We start from the raw sequence: 19,341 nt of genomic DNA, 5'->3' as shown, positions 1-19,341 counted from the left end.
GAACTGTTTCAACTGCCACAAATTCCCTCAGCACAACACAATTCTAAGACTGCTGGAATACAGGAAGCAGATTGGGAAGGCCAAGGAACTTCTCCTAGGTGAATATAGGGCTTGATGCTTAATATAGATTGGACTTAACTCACCAAAGGCACATATGTTTCCAGAACTCATATATTGAATATGGAAGCAAGCCACTTTAAAACAATGTATCTTTACTAATTTCTATGTTCTCATTAGGAAAATAACCTAGGAAACCCACGTAGGAAATTTTAATCTACTCCATTTTATGGAAAAGTGCTATTATAAATAAAAATAACTAAATAATAGAAATAATAACAAGGACTATGGCTTATTATTCCTGCCATCTCCTCTCTTCATCTAAAATTTTCACAAATATTTATAAAGCACCTACTCATATTTCACACATTAAAGAATGAATTATGAGACCCTGTTAAAAGAGAAAGTCTTCTCCTTTAAAGGCAGGAAAAAACCATTTAGTGGGAACCTTACATTATAATTCCATAATGGTTTATACTGCAGTCTGAAAGGGAAGAGAAAAATAAACCTTGATTTCCTCTTAAGGAGTGAAAAAAGTTCTCAGATAAAGACATTTCAGAAGGGATTTCTATTTTGGGTGGGAGGGAGAGTAGATAATCACTGAAATTCCTTGTACACCCACCATATACAATTAACATTTAATAAGGCAATTTAGTGTGTATTGAAGCACCAATCCATGCAAAGAACCATGAAAAATTAGCTTCAGCAAGTTAAAAAAAAAAAAAGCAACTGTGGCTTTCTTCTAGAAGTTAACAAAAGCCTTCAAAATAAGATCAGATTAAAAAGGTGGGGGGGGGCAGCTCAATCGGTTAGAGCATACCATTCTTGACCTTGGGGTTGTGAGTTTAAACCCCACATTGGGTGATTATTTAAAAACAAAATCTTTGAAACAAACCAACAAAATAAGATCATGTTGTATAAGTCAATAACTGAAAAGTTGCTAAGAGTATTTAAAAACTAAGATCAATAAGCATACTATCGAGACTTTTTTTTTTAGATCTCAGCCAACCAACAATAAAATAAATCATTGATCTCTAACAGCACCATTAACCTGTTATGAATGAAAACTAATTTTTTAAATAAAATCCGGGGGATCCCTGGGTGGCTCAGTGGTTTAGCGCCTGCCTTCGGCCTAGGGCGTGATCCTGGAGTCCCAGGATTGAGTCCCACATCAGGCTCCCTGCGTGGAGCCTGCTTCTCCCTCTGCCTCCCTCTCTTTCTCTCTCTCTCTCTCTCTCTCTCTCTCTGTGTCTCTCATGAATAAAATAAATAAAATCTTTAAAATAAAATAAAATCCAACCTAAAGACTTTTGTATGTATTTTCAGGCTACTAGTATTTTGGGTTTCCATTTAATTTACTTAAGTAACTGCTTGCAAAGACTTGATGTGTTTACTCCAAAGAAAGAAATGTATTTTGACTGATAACCAACGTTACTTCAAGATATAAAAGAGTGTAAAGCACATTCAGCAATTTTTTAGAGGACATAGTTCATTACTTAGAAAATAATGTTTTGAATGGATTAACTAACATAGAGACATTCCAGTCTAAATCTCTTCAATGCAGTCTCACTTGTCCCTCCAGGAATTCTTATCATAAAAAGGTTTAATTATTTTTTACATTCATCTTATCAGATAGTTTTTCTCCTGGAAAAACTGTTAGGAAAAGTGAAATAATTCATACAAAAAGCATAAATAGCCCTTTATTCCTGTCTAAAAACTTGTATCAACAGAAAAAAAATGTGATGATAATGTAGCTGTTTCTGAGTTAACCAAAGAATTCTTTTATCTTTTAAAGATAAAACCCTGCCGTGCCTGGGTGGCTCAAGTCCCTTAAGCAGTTAAGTGTCTGCCTTCAGTTCAGGTCATGAATCCGAGCCTGGGATGGAGCCCTGTATCTGGCTCCCTACTCAACGGAGGAGCCTGCTTCTCCCTCTCCCTCTGCCCCTGCTCCCGTGACTCTCTCACTCTCTCAAGGAAAGAAAGAAAGAAAGAAAGAAAGAAAGAAAGAAAGAAAGAAAGAACCCTGACACAACTTTATGACTCAATAATACGACAAACTTGTTTAAATATTCCTCAAATTCCTGATAATTGACAAGGAAACAGAAGAGGAATAATTTGAGAATGAAATCTTTAAGTGTTTACCACATTCTCTGGTGTTAGGAAAAGATAAACATTACATTGAAAATATAAAGGAGTGAAGGGGACCTTCTTTTCCATTTCAGATCTATCTGCTCAAAAAGGGGAAGGGTACGTAAAATAAAATAAACCTAAACAAATAGTCAATCAAATAATAAATTCCATAATTAGAAAGATTTTATCATCTTCAAAAGTATTTTCTTCAAAGGTTGAGTAAGTAGAAACTTAGGTTATATGTACATATAAAAACACGATGGGAAGGCAGGTTTTTATGGTGGCATTCTAAGAATGCTTGGACTAGCAAACCATGTATGCTAAAAGAAGCCAGGTGATGTGGCCTCCCGGATGGCAGGTAAATGCGGCTGTGAAATCTGTTAACCAACCCAAGTTTAAGCTAGATTTAAAAGGTTCAGTTACAGGATGCCTGGCTGGCTCAGTGATTGTCTGCCTTTGGCTCAGGTCCTGATTCCTGGATCCTGGGATCAAGTCCTGCATCGGGCTCCCCGCAGGAGAGCTTCTCCCTCTACCTGTGTCTCTGTGTCTCTGTGTCTTTCATGAATGAATGAATAAATAAATAAATCTTTAATAAAATAAATAAATAAAAGCCCCATTATGAATATCCTCCTTTGCTTCCTTTGCTTCAAAGTATATCCTTATCCTAAAGACAGCCTAAGTTGTGAGAAAACAACTTTCTTCAAGCAAATTCTATGAGATAAAATTATATTGCAAACAGTTTCTAATGACTTTAGATGTTATGGCACCTTGACATATTTTCTGAGCAATTTTCTTCACAAATTTAACTTCAAATGTATCAAATAAAATGTAAGGCCTTCCTTTCTTTTATCCTTTTCTTTGAGAGATTGTTCTTCAGATGATACTTAGGCACTCAAATCTGATGACCTTCAACTTGAACTAAGTAAATGATGGTCCAGAAGTATGTAAACATGTTGAAGATCACATCTGTGCCTAGCCACTTCCAGCCTGAGAAAAAATGGCCAGACCTTGGGAATACTCTGTCCTGGAAGCCAGGGATGCAGGATAGCTGGGAAAAAGGTAATTGGTGCCATTAATTCTTTCTTTTTTCATGATGTCTATTCAATAATCTCTTTTATTTTTTATGTTCCTGATTTTAAAAGTGATTAGATAATTTTCTCCAACCCAATTCTTCTGTTTAAAGTAGGGTAGAAAAATACCATTTATGATAACTAGTATGGACACAAACCAATGATGCTTGAAGAAGCTGATTCTAGGTAGGCCCAGTGGTAAAGTTTCCTTGATGACATGGGGTAGTGAAATAGAAAACATACTCATTGATTTTATGGAATATAAAGAAATGATATTTTAGTATGAGGAGGTAAGAGTTGTAAAGGAATATGAGTACCTTTTAGTATCATTTCCAGCTTTTTGATTCTGTAGATTTTATTAAAAATGCATTTGATTTTAAAAAGTATAATTTTTAATGATTTTGATAAATGAAAATATACATCATTTAAGAATCCATACAATCTAAAATAAATATTCAATAGTCATCTATATTATAACATTTGTTATAAGTTTAAAAACAATCTTGAAGCATTTACTGTCACTATTTTGAAGACTAAGAAGAATCATAGGAATAATATGAATCATGAAACATATGAATCATTATGCTCATGTTAAACTTCATAAATATCTGACTTGCATGATATATAAAAATAAATGAGACAGAATTGAAACACCCACTGTTATTAACATTTCTTATTAATTTTCAAGAACATTTATTTTTGTTTCACATCCCTACCTTCTGTCTGGAAGAAAGTAAATTTTAACATAAGGATTCCTTGGCCTCCCATCTTCCCTGGAAGGGAGATCCTTTGCTCCCAAAATTGTAACTATTAATTGATGACCAACCTTGTCAAACCATAGTTTTATCTGAAAAGCAAAAATATTCATTTATCAGCTCAAACTTTTACTACTATAACATAATGTTCACCTTCCCAATATTCACCCCACTCTCACACTAATATGAGCACAGAATGTAAGTTTTACTTAGTAAATTGCAGATAGTTAAAAGGATATGCTATAATAACTTCAATGAATAGAGGAAATAATTCAGATAGTTCAGGTTGATTGATAAATCACTTGAGCATTTTGTTATCCTAACTGGACTGCTTATTAACATGCACATAATAATTACTCTGCCATAACTAAGAGCTTTATATGGAATGACTGCTCTGTGTCTCTCTTTATGCAGGAACCACTGTGGTTCATTTTAGTTCCCCTAAAATAGTGAGTTCAGAATAATTGCTCAAATGAACTGAATAGATACCTTATTTATATGGCATTCATAGGGAATTTTTAAGCCAAAGTTTCAAAAGACAAAACATTTCATCTGAAGAGACATTTCAAAGAATATAAGCAAGGTGGAATTACTAGGAGCTTCAGTCGGGAGACTCCTTAAGTTTGTATGTAAAGCCATAATAAATTCATCTTTATAGATTTTTCTTACACAGACATAAGGTCTCTTTTTCATTGGTGAAGAAAGTGTATCACATCCTAAGAATAATAGGGTATATTTTATCATTCGAGATGAGAAAATGTGAGTAATTTCCCTATGACATAATTAGGGATTAGAACTTCACATCCAGCTGCTAAATTCATGATTTGACAGTTACCACCTCCCACACACATAGCTCACACTCCCACACCTAGCTCGCTGATCCTACCATGTCAGGATGGTTCTACCCCACATTTGGTTCAGAATTCAGCATATCTTTGACCACTATCTTGATATTCAATCTAAAATCTGAAATTTGGGAATAGAATTAATATGCATATTTTTATGGTTTATATATAGCTTTGTGGTTTACAGACTTTTTAATGGTTTCATTTTTCCTTTAATTTGGATGTACTATATTTATAGCAGTTTAGTAAATTTAAATATACATCTCATGTCAGCCCTTCCTTCTCCTCATGAAGTGGACAGTCAGGTCTGGGCCAGGCTCTGATATACATAAATACATACATATCATACATGCACATATACATAAATCATATAAAATATATATATATGTATGTACATATGACACACTAGTGTAGTTCCAATTCTAGCATAGTTTTGTTGTGTCCCTCACTTCATATTTTAGAGAATGAGAGGCTGAGCAAGACTTTTGAGTCATGAGAGGAAGACTGGTAGTCCAGAAGAGTATATAAAATTATTTATCATGCTTTTCAGTCAAATGGAATTAGCCCCTTAGTAACTGTAAGAAATATTTATTTTTTTAAAATTAGAAGCATTACTCTTTATGTTGTAATAAGTCCTTATATTTAATGCACACATTATCTTGCTGCTGTGGAACGAAGTTTTCCTAACACAGCTGCTAAGTATAGTCTCTAGACAAATGTTTCTTAAACTATGGTTCACTAACCTCTTTATATCAGTGTTATCTGACTTATTTGTGAAAAAGTTACAAATTCTTGTGGCCCACCTCTCACCTACTGAATCAGAATGGGGCCCAGGAACTCGCATTTTAATAAATCCTCCTGGTGATTCTCACAGGCATTAAAGTTTGAGAACTACTGCCTTAGACTAGGGGATCAACAACCTGAAAAAAAAAAAAAACCCTAACATGCAAATAAAAAAAGAAGGTCAAATATTTCCTTGTGTTATAGTATGAGAACATAGACACAGATGAGGATAGGTGGAAAAAAGAGACTATTCTTCCGGCACAAGACATAGGGGAAAACAACATAACAAAAGTAAGAAATACAAAAGTGTCTCATATAAGATGAAACAGAGATGTTGTCAGAGAGCATCATATTTCCCCTAAAATGTGTCACAAACCACATTAATTTCTGATATTCTCTATTTTCTACAGCAATAAAAAAGCTATGGCTTTTATTTTTCCATGATATTAAAAATCCTTTTCTGAGGATCATGACATGAATATTAAGCACTTGAAGGAGGAAAAGATTCTGAAAGGCTAAAAAAGTTTTTTTTCTGATAAACTTTACATTAGAAACTAAGAAACAATAATAATTATTAAAAGACTAAGCTCATAATTATTGGAGAAAACCTCTGATCTCTGTACATATTTTCTTTTTGAGGGATGAGACTAAGCACTTGCCATCTTCATAGGTAATATTTTTGCTTCCCTAAAATCATTAGAAACATTTGAGATACATGACTTGAGATGTGTCATAGGAGTATTCTTTTTAGATTTTCTTATGCCATAGAAAACCAAAAATATCATTTGTTAATAATATTCATTTTTCATACAAACAGATATTAGGCATATGGTCTTCATTATTTTCACAATTATACCTTACATTTATTAAATCATACTTTCCAAATATATAAATGTCAAAATAATATAGATAAGAAAGAGGCATTTTTTAATTTTACTGATTTTTAATCAAAATTACAACTTTTAATAAACTGTCTTAAACTAGGGCATTTGATCCAGAGCCCTAATTTTCATTTTATATTACAAGACTTACATTGAAGTTTTTAATAGATATCCAGTTTACATGATCAAAACAGAATTATCTTACTAGCTGGATTAGCATGTTCCTAAATTTCTTATCTGTGCTTTTCAAATGAATGGTTAAAATAAATGTTGATTTCCCCAAAATATAACAAATGTATCTCCACTATCCTAGATATGACACACTTCTTATTTTAGCTCAGTTTCATTAATAAAAATCTTGGCCTCACTTTGTTTTAATATAGCAATCATTCTAGCTTTACCATGTACCCATTCTTAAATTTCCTGAGGAAAACTGAACAGCACAAGTAAATATTTAACTCTAAATAGCATTAACTAACACAACTGTAATTTTTAAAATTTAAACTAAATTATCATTATTTAAAACCACCAACAAAAAAACATGCAGCAAAACAAGGAAAGCATACTACTACTTAAAAAAAAAAAACTATATTGTCATTACTTTATCATATAAAGGTTTCCTAATGAAAAGAGGCAAACAACTTGTACCAAGCATTACCGTAAAATGAAAGGACATTTCAATTACAAAATGTAAACAACATCAACCCATTTTATTTAGACCATTATTTTGTTCTTTTAAAGTAATACACTTTCCAAAGTTGAACCTTATATATAATATGCATAAAATTCATATTTTAGATAAGGTACAAATTTATTTGCCAATCTCCTCAAGGAGTTGTTGCTTGGAAAATGCAAGAGAATGTAAATGTTAAGCGATATAATGAATGATTTAAAGAGACAGCAACCTTAGTGTAATAAAAGAAAATTAGCAATAGTATAAAATCAGCTATTTTTGTCAATATTATATATATATATGTACAGTCTGAAGCCTATGAGATTTAGTATTCAGTTTATCATATAAAATCACTAACAAAGATTGTCTCTTTAAATTTTTATTGTATTTTAATCCCCATGCAGAATTTTACAAGCTGGCTTTATAAAATGATTTGAAAGTCAATAATATGGTTTGGAGCAACATACCAAAAAAAGTTTCCTACTACGCATTTTCCAAAAACATACAAATAAGGGTTAAAACACAACTTTAGTTTCTACCAGGCAGACAAGGCCTTTACCTGAACCCTAGGAACAAAAGGCGTTGTTCTTCTACTAAGGCTTTGGCTCTGGTAAGCAAAATTAAAGAAAAAAGCAATAAAACAAAACCAAAAAAGGACAACACGCTGGAACTAAAAGACCAAAGTAAAATAAACACATAAAACTATTCCTTAAATATACTTTTTCCATAACAATATTTATCTAAATTAAGTACTTCAATGTAATGAATAAGTTAATTTTGTCAAAATGTTAAAGTAATATAAAAACTATAAAAAATCTTAGAATTTTTAAATCTGATTTTTAAATGTAATCAACATATTAGGACTGAATGTAAAATAACACTTTCTGAAAGAATGAGTGTAAACATAATCCAAGAATCAAGAAATTTCAGGTTTCACCCATAAACACACTACCATAGAATAAAATCATAATCCAAGAAGACGTTACATGAAAATGTATCATAGAATTATAGTGAAAAGTCATTTGTAGAAGTAATTGTGTGACTTCTCCAAAATATGTCTAACAAAAGTTTAAAAAACATTAGCCAAGTTGGCTTTAGCATTTCTTAAAAGAATAAACAGTAAGATAAAATGTATGGAAGACATTGGACTGATTAGTTGATTCACATCTTAAGAATTTATACCAGGTTCTAGTATTTAAACACCATCTTTAAACACATATTAGGTATCACTCAAGATTATATTGTTTATTGCTAATCACACTCATTAATAATAATACCTCATTTCTTTGTATTTATATAGTTCTTGATATTTTTCCAATCCTTTATTGAGTTTATTGCAAGTTTATTGCCTCCAACAACACTAGAAGGTGGTTGCTATTGTCAAATTTGAGATGAGGATATAGACATAGAAAAAAGGCTGTATACATTTGCCCATAATCAAACAAAAACTCAGATAGTGTAACGGTAGAAAATAAAGCCTGATTCTAAAACTCAAAAAGAAGAGAAAAGAGGAGAAGAGAAGGAAAGAAAGCCCAGTTCTGATTAAGTCATTCTATTTCAAATTCTTAGAATAAAATCAAATTTTCTTTCTCTTCTGGCTTATTCTGTTTTCATTTTGAAACAGATTCCAAAAGACACCACAATAATCAGAATTTTGTGCCTATATTAATGCATGTCAATGGTTAAATCAGGAATAAAATCAGATATATATCTCTGGGTTTGGGAATAGATTTCAAGGCAATTGATTCTGCTTCTTTCACCAGGATTCCATCTCATTCCTCACACTTCTCTTGGATGTGTCTCTCTTGCCTAATACAAGGAGTTATAAACAAAGGCTTCAGACCTTTCCATTGGTATAAGGAAACAATAGGTAGTAGGAGGACTGTTGCCTAATTCAACTATCATCAGATAGAGACTGTTTAAGATATAAATCTAAAACCAAAAGGAAAGCAGACCTTAAAAGCAGGTATCAATCATATGAGTCATCTTTCTCTCTCTCCAAAAACCAAGGCAGTCTCAAATCTAAGCAGTCTTCCTTTTCATGTGGAGACATTCCCGAAGGAAGAAAGAAATCTTTAGATATGGAGTATGTTCCTGATATCTGCATCATCCTAGGTAGATACTTGTCCAGCAAATGGACCAGGAATGTATGAAATGCATAGAGATTCACGAGGCAAGCTGAACAAGGGACTAAAAAAATACTGTGTTTGGAAACAGATTTTGTTTTCCTTGCTCTCTTACCTGTTCTGCCTATTATAGACCCAAAATAGCAAGGTAATGGAAGATTTTTTGCAAGCAAATATTACTTCAAAAACTAAAAAAAAAAAATTAATTTGAAATAAACAGCATTTTGAACTAAATTAGGCAAACATTTTCCATCTTCTAAAATGATCTCAAATAAGCAACTCACAGATTTCTGAAACCAGTTGTCTACAATCTATGGCAATTCAAACCTAATCTTCACCTACAAGTTTATACATTAAACTTGGCTATAAAATATATATTTTTGTTTTGCTAGTTTTTAAATTGAGATGAAATTCAAATATCATAAAAATAATCATTTTAAGGGGTACAATTCAGTGGCATTTGGTACATTGACAATGCAGCGCAACTACTTCTCCCTCTAGTTTCAAAACTTTTTATCACCCCAGAATACACTGTACTTCTGAAGTAATTAGTTCCATCCCCCTATTCCCCCAACTCTTGGCAAGTACTAAGCTGTTTTCTGCCTGTATGGATCTGCCTGATACTTCACACCAAAATGGTGAACTATTATGTATTGCACTGCAATTTGTAACTACTATTAATTCATGTATTTTAAACAGGAAATATCTGATAAAACCTGAAACAATACAGCCTCATACAAATTTGTATGAGAACTGAAGAAGAACTGAATTTGTACACAATTTGTTTTGCATTTTTAATGTCACTCTGCACTACTGTCTTTAGGGCATTCCTTTTATGCAGTGTTCTGGAATAACAAGGTTGTGACAATGAGGTACAATAGATAAAGAAAAGAAAAAAAAACTTCCATTTACAGAAAGGTTTTAAAAGGCTATAGAACTTCTAAGGCAATACAAAGGATACATACCTATTCTTCAGTTACTTATTCCACTTAAATGGGCATACAAAATGGATACCTACAATATTTATAAACTCATCACTAAAAATGGAGCCAGAAAAATATTAAAACAAAGTAACTTAGGGAAACAATATAGTCATAAATAAACCACAGATCCAGAAGTAAAATAAAAAATGACTGTTAATAAGAATCAATGTGTTTCTATAAAAAGAGAGAATTTTGAACCATTTCTCACTTTTAAAAAAGACTTGAAGGCTGTATTTTATTTAACACTCTAACAAAAACTAGCCAAAGACTCCAGATTAATTTAAAAATATTGAAAGAACTACAAAAGTAATCCTCTAAAGAAGGAAACTGTTAAATTGTGGAAGAACACAAGTTTTAAAAAGAATCAAAATAAGGTAATGTTGACACTGAGACAGCTAACATACAGTTAGGTGTCATAAAACTGAGCTCATACTGATATTCTCACCAAGTACATTAATGGCACTTTCATAGTTATGCCCTAAGACAATAACAAGCAGTAGCAGAATTCAAGCACAGAGAGGAAATAAACTACATAATTAAAAAAAAAATCATCAATAGCCTTGAAATGAAAGGTTAGACAACAACTTAAATTATATGTATATTTGTATTTGAGAAAATATCAGTCCATGAACTGATATAATGTATTAGGTCAGCTCACATACCATATACATTATCTTTGTTCTCTAGAATTAGCAACATCATAAATTTATGAGTTATGAGCCCAGGTAAAATATGACCAATATAAAAATGCCCAAAGGTAAAATAAGTAGAAGGAGATAGGAATCATAATGTTGCCTTGTGGCTTTCTAGGAATTTTTCCAAAAGGTGATAAATGCAGATGTATTTCCCAAACTCTACATCATTACAAGCAAACCAAAATTGTCTCCAGTTTTAGGGTTAAATATAAAGGGAAATAATATATCCAGAGGAAATATAGGGTTAAATATAAAGGGAAATAATATATCCAGAGGAAATCTTGCTTATGCTTTCCTGCTTGCAAAGAATGAAAATAAAATTACATTTTATGAGGATAAAATCCATGTCTATCTTGTTCACTGTTGTATTCTTGGCAACTAGTATTTATGGCTGACCTGGGGTTAGAACTTAACATATATTTCTTGACTAGATAATTGTAGATTAAGTTCATGAAAACATTTTTGAGGAAAATGTTGCAAATAGCTTTTAAGAATCTTAAATTTTTTCTCTTTCCTTTCATATTGTAATTTTACTTCTGAAAAGTCATCCTGACAAAAGAATTTTCTCTGACCTAAAAGAATACATAAGAGTTATATTCAAGGATTTCCATGGCTACATTGTTTATAGTAATATAAATTAAGAACAAACAAGATGTCCCATAAGAGAATTAAAGTAAAATGGTATATTAGTTATTTAAATCATTTTAAGAGAAATTTTTAAAGAAAATTTATTTATTTAAAGAAAATATTTTAAAGAAAAAAGTGTACAACATATTACTAAGTGAAAAAGCAGGTCTCAAAATAATATACCGAGATTTATCACTTTTGTTTAAAAATTTACATATATGTGGATGTTTACATTTTAGTGGCAGGATCATAGGTGATTTTTATTTTTAAGTTACTTATCTGTACTCTCTAGATTTACCACAACAAATATGTCTTTTATTTATTAATGTTATCTTACTGGAACATACCCTTTCCAAGTTGCAAGAAAATGATAAAATGTACACACTTAAAATTATAATTATATGGATTTTAAACTAATGTCATTATAAATGTAAATACTAGGACTTTAAATCATTAATTATACACTCAGAAGTAAAACTTTTAAGTTCATATTTCCCCAAAATATTTGTCTTACTTTTCCAGTATATTCATTTTGAACTATGATTAAAAAAATAGCTGAATTTGAAATTTATCTAAATGTCTGCACTATGCTCCTCAATCCCCTCCATCACTCTGTAGTCCAATTTCTATAGGGCCTTGGGATTTCAAAGATGGTAATAAAGTGGTACATACTATGGAAATCTAACTTCTATTCCCTCCTCCACCAGCTGAAGCCAACTACACACACACACACACATTTATGTACTGGCATCATCCAACCATCCTAAGCATTATTTAAAAAAGGACTATTTAAATGGAGCCATAATAATTTAATAAAAAAAGGTTAACATTAGCACTTCCTAAAATAGTGGAATAAAATACACATGCATTTATAAATGACATTTATAAATAACTATAAATGACAACATCTGTGCTGTCAATATATGTAAAGGAATAGGTAGAAAGATGCTACTACTCATTGTACAAAATGAAAAAAAAAGTCCACTGCCTTCAAATGAAAAAGTTGACTCTGTTTATGAAAGAAAGGAAAAGAAAATAATAAATTCATTTTAGAAAGACATTTACAAACTAATAGTATTTCAACTTATTTCTTGCATGACTTTTCTGTTGTCACTTTTGTGATCAAATAGTCCCAGAATAGACATGAATAATAACTATTTCAATAATTTTAATGTTAATTCTGCTTATTCTTCTTATAGCTTTTAATTAATAAAAATTCTTCAGTGAAAATCAAACATCTTCCCTACCCGCAAAAAAATAAAAGGAGAAATTTCATAGCTGACTAAACAAAAAAGCTTTTCCTATTGCTCTTAAAACATCAGCTCAAGAATAGCTAGTTTTTAAATATATTTTAATTTAATTATATTTTTTATCCAAAATTCAATGTCTGGATTTTGAAAATCTAAATAATTCTTAATACTTATAAAATTGCAAGTTTAACAACTCATCAAGATTATGTTTCTAAAATACAACTGGATGAATTCAGATATTTTGGTATTTTAAATAGTTTAAAAAGAGAATGACAACTGAAGAAATTGATTTAAAAAAAAGTGAGGGCTCAAATTTGCAAAGCTCTTCTAATATGGACAGTAAATGCCTAATTGAATTTTTAATTTTTATTATAAAATCTCCAGATTAGGGATCACTTACTCTAAAATCACCCAGTGTACTCAGTTATCTACATTTCCCCCATTTAACTTAGTTTTGTCTTTTGACAAAGTTCCTCAAGTATCATTACACTTAGAGCAATATTCATACTCCAATGATTTACTATGAAATTCACCCCAAATTTCCTTAAACTTGAAAAGCATGGATTGTTATAAAATTTAGTTCATCTTAAATATACCATCTTTGTACAGTACCACAATTTTATTTCTCTCAAAAGTCTAGGACAAATTATAGTCATTTTAAGATACTGAGCAAAAATCATGACCTTGAATTTTAGGTTAAAATTACTAAGGTAAAGAAAGTTTTAGATATCTCCACAAATTCTCTCATTAAATTTCAGATATTCTAAAATACTCTAATAAAGAAACTCTATGCAAAACAATAAAATTAAATTTCAATTAATCAAAAATACAAAGAATGAGAAAGCTGATGATTAAAAGCACAATTATGTTCTAAGAAGGAGTTGGTTTACAAAAAGCTACTGTCATATAGTAATAACACTACTTGCTATTTCAAAGAGGAATTAATGTAGTGATTACATACTGAAAGTTGTCCAGATAAGTACTGTGGAACATCCCTCAACATTCCAGGACTCATGGGAGAGGTAACGGAAATAGAAGGGCGATCCATTTTTTGAGATTCAAAAGAGCTAGAACCTGAAATGGTAATTATACATAAAGAACAATAATGATGACTCTTCATTAGCATTTAATAGTTTTACCATGTGTCTTTTAAATTATTTATTTTAAATGTCCACAAAATGTCATTATATAGACCATTTTCTTAGCCACATTGTTCCAAATATACTTACAGCAATTTTTTTGAAACATAAATATAGCTAAGGGACTCTCTTAAGACCAAGAATGAAACATTTTCTCTGTTTCTCTGACATAGAGACAGACCTCTATGTCAGGACTTACTTTGTCTGTTATGTGAATACTAAATTCATATCCTACAATATTTCTGAAACTAGAAACTTAGAAAAAGACAAAACCTAACACAATGAAGCAACTTGAAGATGGTCTAAACTTGTAATTCTAAAAATACAAGTACTAGATTGCTAATCATGAAATTTTTCCAGGAAGCAATACTTTTAAACCACATATTAAACCACATACTATAACAGCTGGAAAATATAATAAGTTAGATGGGCAGGAAGGAAGTGAGAGTCTATGAAAAAGGGATAGAAGAGCAGAAAAAGCAGAGCCTCAGTATCCAGAAGTATATGTATGAATTTATGTCTACAATTCAGAAAGTGAGTAAAAATAGAGCTAATGGTATAGCAGGGGAAATTAAGTGCCTGGAATTCTGAGCTACACATTTTGGCACTATCAATGCTAGCTCTTTTGAACAAGGCAGTAACTATATTTGAAGAAGATGACTTTACTGTTTATTTAATGTATGGATTGACTTGAAAGAGACAGAAAACACTTAAAAACAGAAGCCAATAAAACAATAATAGGAAATGTAAAAATGGAATGGAAAGAAAGAATTCCGGTGATGTTACAAAATAAACAAACAAGGACTCAGAAACTAATTAGATATGAGAGAGAAAGGGAAGAGGGAAAACATAAGATTTCAAGCCTTGTAGCCAAACAGGAGATCAAGAAGGTTCTCTTTTTACCTGTCTTGTTCTCTGCACAGAGCACTGCTGATATTCCTTGGGATGTGGAGTACAGAGATAGTTTTGTGTCTAAGGCAATGAATGGGTGGAGAAGTTAATTTGAAACATAGTGACCCTGTGGTCCCTCTGATAAACCCAAGGGAAGATGTAAAGCAAGTAACATAGGATATACAGATAGGGCCAAATGTTAAGTAGATATTAGTGTTAAAAATCAAAGTGTTAAAGCGTCTGCTGAATGGAGGCCTAAGTGGATAAAATACACCTCTAGGAAGAGTGTAGTATAAAATGAGGGGAAAACTTTAAGACCTGAAATCAGAAGTAACAGTGATACCTTATATCTTCGAAGTGGAAATATTTAGAAGTGGAAAGAATAATGGCTTTATAATAAGAAATAAGCTCAGATTTCTACATGTTAAGCTTCAATTTATAAGAAGACACTTCACAGAACATATTATTTAAACATCCAAGGATAAAGGAACAATGATAGATCATCTCAGTAATATAAAGTTAGGTGTCATGTGGCAATTAAAACCATCATGAAGGGAAGAATTTATTGAGGAACTAAGGACAAAGGTTAATGACTGGGCTTTAGAGGAATCTATTCTTCCATATATTTTTTTAAAGACTTTATTTATTTATTTATTTATTTATTCATAGAGACACAGAGAGAGAGAGAGAGAGAGAGAGAGGCAGAGACACAGGCAGAGCGAGAAGCAGGCTCCATGTAGGGAGCTCAATGTGGGACTCGATCCTGGGTCTCCAGGATCACACCCTGGGCTGAAGGCGGCACTAAACCACTGAGCCACCCGGGCTGCCTTATTCTTCCATATTTAAAGAAGAAAAGATTGATTCTAATTTATTTAAGAAAGGACCCCTATCTCCTCAAAAACAGTTTTAAAATTGTAGACTAAGAGATTTTTAAATAGCTATAATTAGATAATGGGTTCCATCCTGCTCATAACCAGATCTGAGTGATGTTACATAAATGAATAAAAATTATACGTACTCCATAGAACTTCTATGAGAAATAAATGTGATGTTGTAGACAGAACATCAACCACAATCCCCAGGCACTCAGCAAAATGGGAGTAATAATGATATTGATGATGATATCAGTATATATAAATAATATCATTATATTAGTGCAGTTGACCCTGAGAGTTAGGGGCGTTAACTCCGGCACAATTACAATAACTTATGATTCACCCAAATCTGAACTACCAATGGCCTATTATTGACCAGAAGACTTACCAGTAACAGCTGATTAATACATATTTCGTACATTATATATATTATATACTGTATTCTTACAAAAAAGTGAGCTAGAGAAAAGAAAATGTTATTTAAAAATCATAAGGAAGAGAAAATACATTTACAGTAATGCACTGTATTTATTGAAAAAATGTAGACCCATGCAGTTCAAACCCATGCTATTCAAGGGTCAACTGAATTTATTTATCATTACAGTTTTTTGTGACCATGGTATAATTTGGATAAAATGATTTAGTACCTAGCCAAAGGTACTAAAATCAAATAAGTCACTTGATCATATTTTAAATATAGTGCTACAAAAAAGTCACTTGATCATATTTTAAATATAGTGCTATGTCATTCCAAAAGTATTTCACCACTCTGGTAAATATTTTAGAGACACTTATAATTGTGATATAAAAGTAAAAAAAAATCTATTTTCATAGTATATTCTTAATTATTGCAGGATCCAATCACTTCTCATTACCTCCACTGCTACCACCAATGGCCTATGTCACCAAATAAAATACTAAATATAAAAATATTTATATTTTTATAAATATAAGCATACTACTCTCTCTGCTTTCACCCTTGACTCCATTTAAACTATTTTCAACACAGTAGCCAGATTTTAAAACATATATCTCTCCTCAGAACCATCCTATGTAACTACCGATTCCCCTCAGAGTAAAAGCCGAAGACAAAGTAGTCTTTACAGGGGTTTACAAAGTCCACGCAATTTGGCTGCCATTTTTCTGCTATCCTTCATCCTTCCTGCTGCTCACTCTGGTGCAGCAACACTGGCCTCCTAACTTTGGAGACTCTCAAAAATCCCTTCCACTACAAAGCGCATTGTAGGCTTTCCTCCCTGAGAACCGTTGCACCACTTGGTCCCTGTACCTGGAAAGCTTTTCCCCAGATAGCCACACTTTCAAATCTTTGCTCTGATCATTCCTTCTCAATATGGTCTATCTTGATGAATATATTTCAAATGGCAACCATCCTCCTCTCTTCCACAATATCCTTTATTCCCAATCAATCAAGAAATTAGTTCACTGGAAAAAAATCCATTTGTTTAACATCTGAAGTAGCACTCATACACGAGTAATAAAAAGCATTTCCGTATTTAACACTACTTAAATTTGTCTACTGTTCCATTATTACTCTGATGCTAAGCCAGAACTACTACCCTATTTTTTTAAAATATAAATTAGATTATTATTCACTACATTGTTCCAAGCATTCCTCCCCACTTACTGAGGGTTAGTTTACAAAGTAGTAAAATTTACAATTAGAAGAAATTAAAGAACGAGGGGGTGATGGGTATGTTCATTATTTTTATTGTGATGATGGTTTCAACTGTCTGTCAAAACTTACCTCATTGTGCCCACAGGTGCAGTTTATTGTAGTATACTTTAATAAAGCTATCTAAAAATCTGTAGTAGTTGAGATGGTGTGATGAAAAACAACTATCTTAAAATACTATAGAATTTTGTACTTTATCCCACAATAATATGAAATTATGCTAAATTTTTCATTTGTATAGTGACTATATATTTGAGATTATTATATTTCTTACATTGTATTAATAGATAAAATACTTCATTTGACTCCTGGTAAATGACATTATTAATACTTTCTTCTAGAATGAATGAAACTTACTGGACTCCAGTTGTGCATGTGTGCTATCAGGTATTCTAGGGATATCTCTGAAATGATAGAACAAGAAAACAAAAAATTGTTTCAACAATTAATGCAACTGCTATTTTGATTATCATAAACCTATATCTAATAGGACAGTGTAAAATGAACAAAATTGTGTATGACTGTAGCATTACATAAGAAAAAATAAGCTGTAGTACTTTATTGCTAATAAAAGTATTCTGAACTAACCTCAACTACTTAGAAAGCAATAAACAATCATATGCATTTATAGCAGTTTTATAAACATATTTTATCTTCTATATGTTTTACTACATTATTATCCATTCTAATAAGTTCTTTTTTTGGGGGGGAGGGTTCTTTTTTTTTTTTTTAAGATTTTATTTATTTATTCATGAGAGACACAGGCAGAGAGAGAAGCAGGCTCCATGCAGGGAGCCCGACGCCCTGGGCTGAAGGCAGGCACTAAACCATTGAGCCACCCAGGGATCCCCATTCTAATAAATTCTTGAATTTAAGTTTTATGATACATTTGAATGCCATTCTATTCTTTAATAAATAACATTGAAGTGTAAATAAAATATCACCACAAGAAAAATTTAAAGATTCAGATTGTGTTTGAAATTTTTTAAATGCAAAAAAAAAAAAAAAAAAAAGAAAGAAACTTTTTAAATGCAGTAACTCCACTGAGGAAAAAAATGCAAACATGCTTTTCATTGGGACTTACAAATGGTAACTTCATTTATGCCAAAAATATGTACATTTTTGTTTGAGATTTGTCAGGAAGGGTAGAATTTAATAGTTAAGGTCATTCGGAAAAATACATAAAAGAACATTTAAGACATTAAACAAAAATATGAATAGAGGATCCTTTAATACCAAAACATATGTCTGATTAATGGATTAAGCTGATACACTGCAGTTTTAACATATTACAAAGCTATGAAGAGTCAAAATGAAAAAGAGGCATAATTTCATGTGCCGGATTCATTACTTCAAAAGGAACATTTCAATAAAACTAAGTTACCAATGTAAGTCATTTTCTCCAACATAAAAAGAGATCAAAATAATACGGTTCAATCGTTTCCTAAATGAATGAAACCCGGGCAATAGTATTCTACAACAAAAAAAGGATTTCTATAGCTTCCATCCTCAAATATTCTTACCCCAAACTTGCATTTAATAATTTGTTGTCATTGTTTTTATTTTTTTATATTGCTTTTACTTAGTTATACGTATTATCTTTTACATTGGCTTAGAATACAAGATTCTATAAGGGAAACACTGCTGTGATATTTAATGAGAAATTCCCATGATATAGACACAAAGGATTATATATATTGCCAACTTTTGGAAATTGCTAATTTAATCTATAGGTGAAAAATTACAAAAGCAAAGGAGGACTTTGGTATTTGCTTATTTTTTGTCTGTTTCCTTAAACATGTTATGTTGTTCCTTAAACTGTACCCTCTATTTAGGAATAGTATGTCCTTAAGACCTCTCTTTCCTAT

General features: G+C 31.5%; 1 protein-coding gene across 11 annotated transcripts in view; it reads right to left on the bottom strand.

The window, feature by feature from the left end:
- RIMS2 (regulating synaptic membrane exocytosis 2) overlaps positions 1–19,341 on the bottom strand; it is a 583,644-nt gene that overhangs the window by 275,584 nt on the left and 288,719 nt on the right. For 8 of the 11 annotated variants that reach the window (XM_055314268.1, XM_055314265.1, XM_055314261.1 and 5 more), the window contains 3 exons: positions 17,831–17,877; positions 13,837–13,949; positions 3,974–4,104 (listed from right to left, as the gene is read on the bottom strand). In XM_055314268.1, the coding sequence (XP_055170243.1) occupies positions 3,974–4,104; positions 13,837–13,949; positions 17,831–17,877 (291 nt within the window). Of the gene's footprint in view, positions 1–3,973; positions 4,105–7,753; positions 7,802–13,836; positions 13,950–17,830; positions 17,878–19,341 lie in introns of all 11 variants that reach the window. The other 3 variants (XM_055314266.1, XM_055314267.1, XM_055314270.1) reach the window with 1 other exon arrangement.

The sequence above is a fragment of the Nyctereutes procyonoides genome, unplaced genomic scaffold (genome assembly GCF_905146905.1).
Source record: "Nyctereutes procyonoides isolate TBG_1078 unplaced genomic scaffold, NYPRO_anot_genome, whole genome shotgun sequence".
NCBI lineage: Eukaryota > Metazoa > Chordata > Mammalia > Carnivora > Canidae > Nyctereutes > Nyctereutes procyonoides.
The sequence above is the reverse complement of the archived record's forward strand: the minus strand, read 5'-3'. Positions and strand labels throughout refer to the sequence as shown.